This window comes from Pygoscelis adeliae, unplaced genomic scaffold, assembly GCF_000699105.1.
Source record: "Pygoscelis adeliae isolate BGI_AS28 unplaced genomic scaffold, ASM69910v1 Scaffold17, whole genome shotgun sequence".
Lineage (NCBI taxonomy): Eukaryota > Metazoa > Chordata > Aves > Sphenisciformes > Spheniscidae > Pygoscelis > Pygoscelis adeliae.
The window spans coordinates 1,433,187-1,445,956 of record NW_008825234.1 but is presented as its reverse complement, the minus strand read 5'-3'; the positions used below and the strand labels follow the sequence as shown (position 1 = coordinate 1,445,956).

Genomic DNA, 12,770 nt, shown 5'->3' with positions numbered 1-12,770 from the left:
GAAGGCATTTTATTTAGTTCAGTTCTACTTTTGCAATGTGAGGTAAAATGGGATGGGTGTTGATGGATTCAAGTTATGGCATATGATAAAAATGTATAAAGCATAATATTTATTACTAATCTTCTATTTATTCTCTTGATGCGTTCTGTAGGATAACTTGTTCCCTAATGAGTAGGAAGCAGGAGTTGGAAATGAGTAGTAAATTGCTTTAATTGTTTTTTGTTTATAATTTGATATTGATGTTAGGATGGACATAGCAAGAAGAAAAAGGAAGGGATAATCTCTGTTCCCAGAGATTCCCTTCCCTGAAAGTCATTCAGCTGGCTACTTTAAGGTTGAATGTTGTCTTCTAGTAGCCACTTCCATTGCTCTTTGTAAGCAGAAGGCAGCTTCTCTTCTCCCAAGAGACAGGAACGCACAGAAGCCTGGGCTGAGGCTGCCTGCACTGTTGAGGAATGAGGAGATAAATATTGGAGGCGTCCTAACGCAGCCCCGTCACTCCCAGTTCTTGTTCTGAGTTTGCTTTGCCAGCAGCAGGAGGAGCTGGAGGCAGAGCAAGAAAATAGCTAACTTTATCTGCTCTGGCAGCCTGTTGTTAACCTCAGGAAGCAGAAAATACGATTCCAAGAGCTGCAGCCTTTCCCAGCTGAAGTGACTTGGGATTTTCCATAAAGTGGAAGGAAGAGCCATCACTTTGTCTGAAACCAGGAAGCCGGTCTGCAGCCAAGTGATAGAGTACCTGAATTTTTGTTTTTGCTCTTTATGCAAGCCAATAGTGCTTTTCATATTAATAGTAAAATGTCCTTGGCATTCTATAAGAACAAGTATCCAGTTAAATTCTAACACCACCTCTGAGTCTGTTTGAATCTAATACGGCAATCTCTGTATTGGAAATAAATGGAAAGCACATAATGGTTGGAAATACGTTCCGATAAAATCCACCTAGTAGAGAGGGAAGAGTGACGCATAGATTTACAATGAATAAAGGCTTTTGAGTCAAATTTAGATATCTTTAGATGCAGTAATTCCTTCAATTTTCTACTTCCTTTGGCTTGATGTTGATCTTGTATTGCAAGACTTCTTTTTGAATTGAAGGAGACAAAATGGGCATTCTTTAGTAAGGTCATCGGCATTGTAGATGCTGGATGTTATTTATTGGTATAATAAATACAATGCAAGCTCACATGCACTGCATCAGTGAGGGTTCCTGCCCTGAGGAAAGAAAAGCCCCCAAAACTGCACTGATGGGGAAATCACACTTCTATACTAGTATATTGGTTTACCTGCCCAGTCTTTCCTAGCCCTCACTCGCATCCCTGTTTTCAGCTGTAGGATCTTCTGTTGCTGAGAGCTCATGGCCCTCAGCTCTCCACTGATACTCGCCCAGTGTGGGGGGTACACAGCTCAGTGCTCCTGCGGGAGGGGGGCTGATGTGTCAGAGCTAGAAGGAGGCTTAAGAAACGATCTGACCTCTGGCACTCTGGTAAAACGCGTGTGGCTCTTCTGTATCGGTGTGTATTTTCTTTTATGAATATGCATGCTCATTTGCTTGCATTGCACCTGCATCCGTTTTCCTGACAGGAATGAAAGAACTAATCCGCTGTAGAACAAAATCAGAAAAATCCTTGTTACAAAGAATTGTGAGTATATTTTCCTGTGTACCTATATTTGGTGTTTGAGGATATTTTTTTAATTAGTCTTTAAGAACTGCTGCAAAAAAAATTTCGTGTATGAACTTCAGTGCTTAACTCCTCTGGACCTATTTTAAGAAAAATAGTCAATGCTACTCTTCACTTAAAGCTGTTTCTAGTGAGCGGAGTCTGAAGATATACACACTCAAGCTGGACGCAGGGTTAGACTATCCCATTTTTAACAGTGAATATAGTTAACTAACAGAATGACTTGCTTTAGGTTTTGCTTGATTCATGGTCTTTTGAATCACAGTTTTATATTTTTCTCAAAGGGATGGTTCAGCTCTGACAGCAATAATTGCCTTAAGACAGGAACTTCTCTACCGTTGTGTGACTTCTCCTGTGTGGGAGGCCAGGGGATGATAATGTTTCTTTCTGGCTTTCAGTTCTTTCCTCTGAGAATAGCAGTATTTCATGGATATAGAATTTAGACTTAAGCATCCCTGTGAGACAGAGAAGTGCAGAAACATTATTTATTTTGCAAAATGGTAGATGGGGGGAAAAAGACTGATTTATGACTATAGCATAAAAGCAGTGTTTCTGTGGGTTTTTTCACAGTAGTTATTCACTACAAAACCAAACGAAATTGTTATCGCATTTGTTCAGTGGTTCACGGTATGCCATAAACTAGTCAGCTTCCCTTTTTGGTGTCTTCCTTAGCCTACTACAGAGGAAAAACTTCCTTTACAATACAGACTGTGCCAACCATCAGTTCACTCTGTGCTTGATCCAAGACCTTAACCATCATGTATTGCTGTTAACCATCATGTATGGCTGTTAACACAGCACTCATGCACAGCTATCGTGCCCTATTTTATTGGGCACTACACAAATGCAGGACAAGAAAGCAGCCCTTTCCCAAGGATACTTCTGTAAAAAATAATCAGTAATGAATCATATGGCTGTACTGTCAACAGCCTTTTCATTGTTTGGTTTTAGAAATAGATCCTCCTGAGAGGAATAAAGACAGATTTTGCCTTTTCTTGTTATTTCTTCAGACTGCAGAAATAGCATTACATCTCTCAATTTTACCCATACTGTTAAAAGGAGGGATTTTTTTGGTTGTGTGTTTTGGTTTTGTGGTGGTGGTTTTTTTTTTTTTTTTTTTTTAAGATAGCATGAGAATTAGAAACAATTATAAAATAAAATTTCTAATTTCAAAATACAATATTTCTGTAGTGGATGGATTTTGGAAGACTCTGAAGGTGGATGAGACAAAAAGCCACAATCATGCCAGAGTAAAATTTCCATGTATAATTCTTGACAAGTAAGCCTACATGCCTAAAACTTTGAACCAGCAAATCCCACTTGAGTCCTATTAATGGCACTGCATAGCTGGTTGGAAAAATTGGCAGCAAGGGCAGCAGAGGGATCTACAGACTTAGTAAGACAATACTGTATTGCTTTTCATTGAGTTCACATTTAAATGTTTTCCTTTCAACTCTAATGGCAAACTAATTGTTAGTTAAAACAAATCCTTAGCTCTTGGAGAAGGCTATATCGTAATCTCTCCATTCACCAAAGCCGTACCTGATAAATATATTTTTTGAGACTTACAAACTCGAAGTCCCTTTCAAGAAATATTACATATTTGTGCAAATCGGGTATTATTTTAATTAGATATTGATACATCATCCAGATTTAATTCTTTATATTTTTGTAAGCATGGTTTTATGGTCAAGGTGAGCACTGCCAAATGTTCTGCATCATGTTCTACAGATTTCAATACTTTTGTGGTCCTACCATTTACTTTTGTTACAAAAATTATGGTATACTAAATATTATTGACTATGATACCCGCTAACGATGTAAGAATTATGTTTTAGTTTCCCATCTAAAAATGCAGTGGCTTTATTTTATGTGCTGAGTGCTGATGTACAGATAATAAAAATCTCTCAATGTAAATTAGAGAAAATCACATATTGTATGTAGTAATTAGACTGGGGAAGAATTCATCCAGAAAATGAATTGCCAAGAAAAAGGAGAACGATGTAATTTCGTTTGTAAAATAATCACTAGGGCTAAATCTTAAAACCAGGCAAAAAAAAAAAAATCTTGGTTCCTCTGGTATTCTAGAAAATGTTATGCTGCTAGCAGTGAGGATTACTATAAGTAGTGCTATAGCTGAAAGTGGGGTTTGGTTTTATTTTTTTAAAGTGGTGGCCTTTTCTTTGTTTGTTCAACAAAGTGACACATTTTTTTACAGGGCAGTAGTTAAAGCAGCATTAAAGTGCCATTGACATCATCCAGTTACTGCACAGACTTGATTATATAACCTCTTTTGTGCAATTTTCATGCTCTGCTCTGTTTGAATGTTTTTACTATGCTGATGGCTGTTTTTCATTTCCTGCTGGGATGACCTTGAATAAAAAAAGAATAAGAATAAAGTAGACATAAGCAATGTAGTCTTGCTGGCATTTGCAGATCTTTTGTTCTGTGTTGAGAAACATAGTAGTTTGGCATTTATGGTATAGGTTATTTCTGCTGGGTAGTAATTAATCTTCAACGGTTAGAAAAAATTAACGTTTTTCTCTTATTTTGTTCTTTTGAATTTGCCAATGGCAAGGTGATCCAGTTATGACAATTCCTACCTCATTAAAACATCTGAAGAGAGCTTAACAAATGATACATACAATGGTCATTCTTTAACTTAGATTATTAATTTAACCTGTTAAATCTAATAGATCTATGAATCTATTAAATTACTCCCTCTTTTTTTAAAGGAAGAGAAGATTAACTAGTTTACACTTTTTTCCAGATTCAGTATATATCATGCAGCTGAAGGAATTGTTATTTTTCTGTTTTGGCACTTCTTGTTGCCAATCAACATTTCATAACTAGCCTTACAGATGAATAAAAGAGTACATTGTCTTTCACATCTACGTCTTTTTCAGACTTTTTGTATCTCTCAGTATCAGAGCGGTTATAACAATGAGAAATCCATCCTTTGAAAGTAGTTTGCATTATCCCTGCTGATTCTTACCCAAAGCCACTGCCACCTTTTAATTTGTCAAATTAAAGTAATAAAGATTGTATTACCATACAGTTTACAATCACATATAGAGGAAGAGTTTTAGCTTTAAATAGTTTTCACTTACCTTTGGGGCAGGGGGTCGGGCACAGGGCTTGTTCTCTTATGGTCCACACTTAGTGTTTGAGAACCTTTCAGTTTTTAAGATACTTCAGACAATAGTATCCTTTCAGCTATTTCCATTTCGCTGCTGTGGTGATTTTGCTTTTCTGAGGAAATACCTCTGAATTTAAGTTCATGCATGTCCTAAATCAATGCTACAGTACTGGTTAACCCTTGAAACAAGGTAATGAGATAATTACTTTCACCGCTAATAAAAAATCAAGATTTGATTTCACTGACAAATGTTTCAGTATTTTTCTTTTTAATGAAGATTGACAACAGAAGTCATTAATGTGTCAACATCATGTTTCAAACATGTTATTATACGACTATGTTGATTTCATCCACATTGCCTTTTTCTTGTCCAAAGCTAAAAGACACATAACTATTTTGAATTTAAAGTATGAAATCAGGTGCTTTCAATATGATGGGTTAATACAAATTCATATCTTCTAAACTTGAGTTTAAATGCATTGTTCTATTTCGCCAACGGCAAATCTGATGCTTTGGCTTTATTCTGACTTGATGGATACAGTTTTTGGAGAAACTTGGCAGTCCTACTTTTTTTGGAATTCTTTTTGTCTGCTTGTTTCACTTAGTCTGATTTTCATGTAGTGTTTTCATGAACGTATGAATGTGATTTATAATCTATTACATCTGAGAGCAGTACACTGGAAAATAGTCCTCCAGAGCAAATTTAATAAGTGTTTTAACTTATTATTAACTTACTAACATTATTAAGCAAAGTAACAGAATATTTTCATTTTTGGACAAGAAGAAGTTATGACAAATGCTGGGAGATTACCAAATGATTAAAGGGATCTTCTAAAGTTCCGAAATATAGGTGATGTGGAACAGCAGATCTACCCAAAACGTACTAAGTAACACATAGTCTCATGTCACAGAATTATTTGTGGCTAGTACAAGTAGTGAATGCTTGGTTAGACTATTTGTCCTCCTCAGCCTCAACAGTAAAACCAGTAACAAGTAAAGATATTATTTAAAAATTATTCTTTAATCCAAGAGGGAAATAGGATTTATAGCCTATTTTTGCATTGACCTTTATCAAAATCAGGAGGTCTATAAACAGAAGATGAAATTACACATCGTGCCTAAAATTTTCCATTTGCATATAGACTTCTCCTCTCAAGCAGTTTTTAATAATAGAACAAAAAGTGTTCAAAGCAAAGTAAGTTATCTCCCTTTAGTCTAAGATTTTGCACATATCATTATTTGGGAGGTGTGTTGGTGATTCTAGCTGTTAAAGTTGGAAACTATTTCCTCATGTTATATTTTGTAAATCTTATTGTTACACCCTAGCAAATGAGCCTTCAGATTTATTTTTGCTTTCGTTTCCATCGTGCAGCCAGGAAGATGGGAGATGGATAACCAAAGTTCTGAATGTTTTCAGCTGTCTTTGCTCTTATGAAATACTTCAAATAAAGTTAATGTTCTGAAAGCTTTTGGATTCAGGTTTAAGTGCACTGTAATTAATTCATAGAAGGCTCTATGTAGTAAAAAACCTGCATAACCTTTAAAAATGGCAAGAATAGTTGTAGTTGTGGTACTAGATTTGAAATCTTTGTAATTGCAGCATTTCTGTCCGATGTGAGTGTGACATGTGGAGTTCTTTGCTCATGCCCTGATGGTGCTTTGCATATGTACATTATGTCACAAGATAAATGTTTTTAAGTAAATCATCACATTATACAATGTTTCTATATCCATGTTAGAGTTGGCTAGTTACATGTGTATATATAGAGAGTGATGGCTATGAATGAAGCAGTAGTTTAAAATGTTATTTTTTGCTTTTTCTTTTTTTATTAAAGATCTTCAATGGTTTTGTGCCATGATAAATTTTTCTGACACAAATTAAAATTGAAAAAATGGAAAGTCATTTCCTATATTCTCTCTATAGCAATGAAGGGATCTCGGGGAAATCCCCCAGGCCCGGTGAAGTTGTCGGGTACCCGGTTTGCAGGCAGAGGTGAGGAGGACATGGCTGGGGTGGAGCAAGCAGAGGAGAAACTGGGCGGTTGAAGGAGGGGAGGCTAATGGACACAGTTCAAATAAAGATTTTATCAGGAACAGAGTTTATTTTTGTCCAGACAAAAAGTGTCCGCAGCTCAGCTCTCGTTTGCTTTGTCACAGAAAAGAAAGCATGTGAATATTGTATTTACATATTCATATACATACATATGTCTACATCTTACAGATTTACATAAAACCTCGTTCACATAACGGCGCATAGGAAGCCTGCTAAGCAACTGTGTATGTGCACCCCGTTTGCTGCGTACTGCTTGGCACGCTTCCTGACCCACGGCTGTTCGCGGTGCTGTGGGACCCCGACTGTTCCCAGGCGCTGGAATGCGACTCGCAGGGGCGTCCAATTGCTAAATTGTCAGCGTGCTCCCTGGCACGTTCTTGGCCCATGCAGCCTCGCGCTCTGCTGAACATTTCCTGGTCGTGCTCCATGAATTAGCACAGAGCAGATGACGCGGGGCCAGGAAAATAATCCTGAGAGTACTCAGTTTACTAGGCATTGTAGACATGTTGTTTTGTTTGTTATTCAGGGGAGACATAGTGCTTCAAAGTGATGGGCTTAGCTTCTGTGGAAGTCTGTATGGCTGAAGTGTATTTTTACAACTTAAATCGTTAAGCTGTGAAGGGTTGCAAGAAGGAGGAAAATGGTAACCATTAATATTTAGGATGTTTTTGTGAACTGACAGAAAGACAAGTTTTAGGGCTTTATGTAGAAGGGAGAGTTCATTTTTGTTGTAATGACTCTTCTTTTTTTTACATATGGCTGTGGCTGTGTTTGAGAATGAGAGCTGAGAGAGAACAGTGTTAGCAGAGTGTTTTGGGAGGTCAGGCAGAATTTCTCTGAAGGAAGATGGTTAGGAACAGGACCACAAGCTAAGAGAATTCAATACAAGAAAGCAGCAGTAGCATATTCTTCCTTAGAAGCATTACTATGTTGTCTAGGTATGATTTTAAGGAGTAAATGTTTTCACTGTGGAACAGTAAAATTTCACTGTGGAATAGTAAAGGAGACAATCTGAATTAGGAGTTAGGTGTACTAGATTTTTATTTGAAAAACTGAATACATGACATTTAGACTTAGTTTATTATGCAAAAGTCACTATGTTACCCTAAAATCCCATGCCATCATAGGTGTTTGCATAATTTTTATTGGTTGTTTCATTTATTATTGAGAGATTAGGAAGGGGAAAAATGACAGTCAGCAACTGGGGTGGACTCCCTCAGACTGCTGTTTTAACCCTGTGGTGCAGTCTGGCCAGTCAGTGGAAGCCAGGCTCACTGAGCCCCGAAGCACAGCCTACAGCCAGGATGCAGTCAGTTTGTAAGAGCAAAATGGGGACAACGAAAAAGGTGAAAGAGAAACGAATGGGGAGGGAACAGGCTTTTGTGAGTAAAAGGTCATGTGGCAGCATGGTTGGGCAGGAACTAGTCTGAAAAAAAGGGACGAGAAACCTCATCATGCTGATTAACCGCATGTTATTAATGTCTTTGAAGATCTGGATTGTAATGGCCTCTCATGAGCTACCAATATTCATTTGTCAGTCTAACACAGTCCTCACTCCTGCCATCCATTCTCTGAGGGGATGTTTCCCTGCGCTCGGGTTGCTGTTACACTTTTGCTCTGAGCTCTTCTCCTGTCCCCTGAAACGCAGTTGGTTCTTATAAGCTGGACATGGGGTCTGTACCATGGGAGGATGCCACTTCAAGCCTGCAAAATGGTGCTCCTGTTTAGTATGGAATATTTTTTTTTCTACAATGGTACAACAGCAGTGACTGAGGCTTTTAAAATTTTTTTTTCCTGTCATCTACTGAAACCTTAATTGGCTTTGAAAGAACTAGCGGCTGTCTGGTTCTTCCTGTCTCCTTGCTGTTCAGTTAATTATTTCCACTTCTCAGGGATTTATAACTTCAGGCTTGTTTGTAATCTCAGACATCTTCCAGAATATTTGCAGCCACTCTAAATTTGCCAGCATCTGCAAACTTCCTAAGCTTATTTTTTTCTTCTACCAACATTGTCTTAAAATATTTAATACCTTATGGCAGATTTCTGCCCAATTCTACTTGATACAACCTTTCAGTTCAATAACTAGTCTTTGCTTATCCTCTTTTTCCCTACCAGTTGAACACTTGGTTTACAGAGATTTCCTCTAAACCATATTTCTCTGGTTTGTTTATGTGAATGGCCTGTATCAAACCCCTTAATGTATGCAGTATATACTCTATTTTCTTTATCCACTTGGCTTATTATCCTGTTATACAAGTAAATTAAGGCAGTTTGACAGAACTTCTTCTTGAGAAATCTACAGTGGTTATGACTTAACAACTTTTATCTTCCATGTACAAGAAATACCTCATGAAGTATAATTATATTAATTTAGATAACAAAAGAGGTGGTGTGTTCTTTATTTTGAGCAGCATTTGTGACCTGCCTCACTCTTTATTTTGGGGGGATTTTGTGCTGAAAAATTAATGAAAAAACTCCAAGTTAATACTTAGAAGTGTTACTTCCTTTGAAGAAAGAGCTCCTCTTTGAAGGAATGTACCAAAATCATAATCCTACATTTTAGTAAGATTAACATTGTTTTTTCTCCAATTTTAATGTAATTGTGGTACCTACTTTAAAGAAAACATATAATTAATCTTTATAAAAATATATTGTCATCATAGCTTTCTATGAAACATTTTACTTACAGACACCAAATGCACTAGGCTCTAGAGAAAATTCGGGCGCTGTGTTGTATTACAGATCTTTATTAATACCCTTATGCAGAATGAAAACAAATGGGTAGGATTTCAAACGTGATGTATTATGTATTTTTAACAACTTTATTTGAGAAGGACAATAGTGTCAGGAATTGGAATAAAATATCACTATATGCAGCGATAGTAAAATAATATAAATTATTTTGATTGGCATTGCTAATCCCTAGTTATCCTAGCGAGTTACTGCAGAATGGATTTGACACATCAAAAGGGTGCTCATTTTGATGCTGATTCAGAGGACTGGCTCCTTCATTGCATTAATGAAAATTATGTACTTATCAGTTTTGCTTCACTGTAGGGAATAGTCTTGCTTTTCATATGGACGAATGTATATTCTTTTATATCTAATAAGACATTCTGCATTCTGTCTATGCCTACTTTGGGTAAAGATGTATTTTTAATTGTGGAACTTTAAAAATAAAATCAATTTGAGAAGTCCCATGTTGTTTAGGAGCTAAATATTGCTGGTTGTGATGGTATTTTGAGGCTTTTGAAAAATACTCAATTTTCAATATTCCATTCATGAATATTGGATTTTTGCACTTTTGATTATTTTAATCAAAATTAAAATGCTTCCTTGAAACACAATAAACTTTCAGATAATCTAGAAAGAGCTCTCAGTGAAGTGGAATATCATGTCCAATGATGCTTACAGAGGGATCTGCTGTATCTTCTCTCAGTGCACGCTACGACATTCAATGCTTGTTTAGAAAATCTCGGCACCTGAGATTCAGTGACTCATAGGCAGCATCTCTTTCTCATCTGGGACATGTGTGTTTCGTGTGTGGTAAGTGAGTATTTCTTGTGTGAGTGATGAACAAAACGTAATGCTGTTTAGCTATAACTAAAGAAGGTGCTTTTGTAAAGAACAAATTCAAGCTATGACAATTTGTGCTTCTAAATCTGGAAATCCTCACTTCAGCTGGGAGTTGAGTAAGGGGGCTGTCCTGCATGTCTATAGGCAGTTTAACTACACATCTAAATAAGGGATAGCAGTTTGCATCCCTCATTTATTCCAGTCACTGATCAAATATTTTGGTGGAGTGTAATGCAAACAAAACCACATGTCTAATCCTTTCCTTACAATGAACAGTAGGCCACATCGTAAAACACTTATGTAGAAAAAGTCCTTCTGAGGCCATTATTCCAGAGCTGAATAAGCCCTGATGGGCTGATTCATGAGGAATGATGCTTAAGTATGTATTTTGCAAAAGAATTCAGGCAACTATACCCCCCCATTACCTACAACCTCAGCCAGTGGGGTTATATGGGATTAGTATGCAGCTGACTTTTTGTCTGCTTTTCTGAATTTCCTTTGACTAAATACCAAATTCCAGAGAGACTTCTTAATAACATATTGCCTGTTAAAACGCAGTGCATATTTATGTTTTAATTAGGACTGGTTTTGGTGCTAAGATTGAAGTTATGATATGTTTCTGTCCTACTTTTTGAAAGCAATTGATAAGTGTGTGTTCTAGGAAGGACAGTGCAATAAGTATGATCATAGTCTTTCAGATTTTACTCACTTTCCGTTTGCTTCCCTTCTGTTCGCTTGGCAGAGACTATTAGGTCCTGGTGTCTTTGGTCTGCTGCTAGGGAAGAGGACAGACCTGCTGCCCTCCTTCCTTTCCCCTGGTCCCGATCTTTCCTCGCAGTACCTCTCTCACCTGTGTGGCCTCCCAGGAATCCCATTAAGTTTGCTTTTTTCCTGGGTTTTTTTTTTGCATGGGTTTATTGCTAGTCCAGACAAGTTGGTTAAATCAGTTTCTGAGCCGCTGAGAATATGAAAGTCAGTGTGAGCAAGCAGCAAGACGGAGCAACCTGGAGCCAGGGAAGGAAAGGAGATGGGCAGAGGTGGAAAAAGCTGCTGCTTCTTAGAGAGATGTGTGAGACTGGCACAGCCATGGTGTTTCCCCACATCCACGCACCACTGCCACCTCGCTCCCTGTCCCTGCTCGCTCTGCAGCGCCTCACTTGAAAAGTTGGAGTTTCCCTCTTCTTGGAGAAGTTCTCATTAAGCTATGGATATGGCAGGAAATTGAACATGGTAAAAACATATCAAAAAGTAAGACAAAATAAAATTAAATAAGAAAATCAATAGCTTCATGCAGCTGGATTTACAGGTTTTAAAAGCAGGCCAAAATGAGGTACTTAAGCTTCCTTACTCAAAACAGAAGAATGGAGTAGCTTAAAAGTCTTGAAAGCTGTCTCTTTCTTCCTGAGCTTTTTTCTGATCCCAGTTTTTCTGTATCTGTTTCACTGTATTATTTACAAGCAACTTTTAAAATACGAAGACAGTGCAATTTAGTGAAGTACAATTCAACATCCTGTTAAAAGATGCTTCACTGTGGAAGAGAACATCCTTCATGACCACACGTTTAACTTAGATACAACCTTCAGCATTGACTGCTGAGGCTGGATTTGGTCAATCCTCTGCATAAACTTGTCAAACAGTGTTTGGATTTGTTTTGCCTTCTCCTTTGGTCAAAAGCTATAGTTTATGGACAGAGGCTGGTCATGGTGGTCACAAAAAAGTTCAGTTTTTCATATGAAAAAATATGTAGATTTTTCTACTAACATGTTTCTTTTTCTTTATTCTACAGAGACCTAAGATTTAATAGGATTAAAGAAATCCAGCCTGGAGAGTTTAGACGGCTTAAAAACCTGAACACACTGTAAGTTCTTTTTCAACCCTAAGGCACTTTCCTCTTCTGATTTAATATGATTAATTTGATAATGTGCCAAAGTTGCTCACTTTTCACAGGTAAGTAGTCTCACAAATTTCAGCTGTAGAATTTACACAGGTGAGAAAGTGAGGTTTAGGCCCAAAGTGTTTGAAAGCAAAACCAGGTATATGTCTATTAAAATAAAAAAGGAAATTATTTACATCCTCATGTTTTATTAACATTCTTTAATTGGAAATATGAAAAATACAGACCTTTACTATATCATTTTTTCCAAATTGTGCTAAATTACTTTGGTGGAATATCACGTAATAAATCATGGAGTTACAACAAAGCTATTCAAAGGCTCAAATATGCAAATGTGTTGCAGTTACAAAATATTTGACAAACTCTGTTTTGAACTTTCCTATTCTAATGTGCTCACCAGGACTGCCAGAAGTTGGAGGGTTTTGTTCC

At 37.1% G+C, this 12,770-nt stretch overlaps 1 protein-coding gene across 1 annotated transcript in view; it reads left to right on the top strand.

Moving 5' to 3' along the window:
- Positions 1-11,772: 11,772 nt before the first annotated feature.
- The window catches only part of PXDN (peroxidasin homolog (Drosophila)), a 59,735-nt gene continuing 58,737 nt past the window's right edge, over positions 11,773-12,770 (top strand). Inside the window, exons 1-2 of the mRNA XM_009329307.1 lie at positions 11,773-11,777; positions 12,234-12,305. Of these exons, the coding sequence (XP_009327582.1) occupies positions 11,773-11,777; positions 12,234-12,305 (77 nt within the window). The remainder of the gene's footprint in view (positions 11,778-12,233; positions 12,306-12,770) is intronic.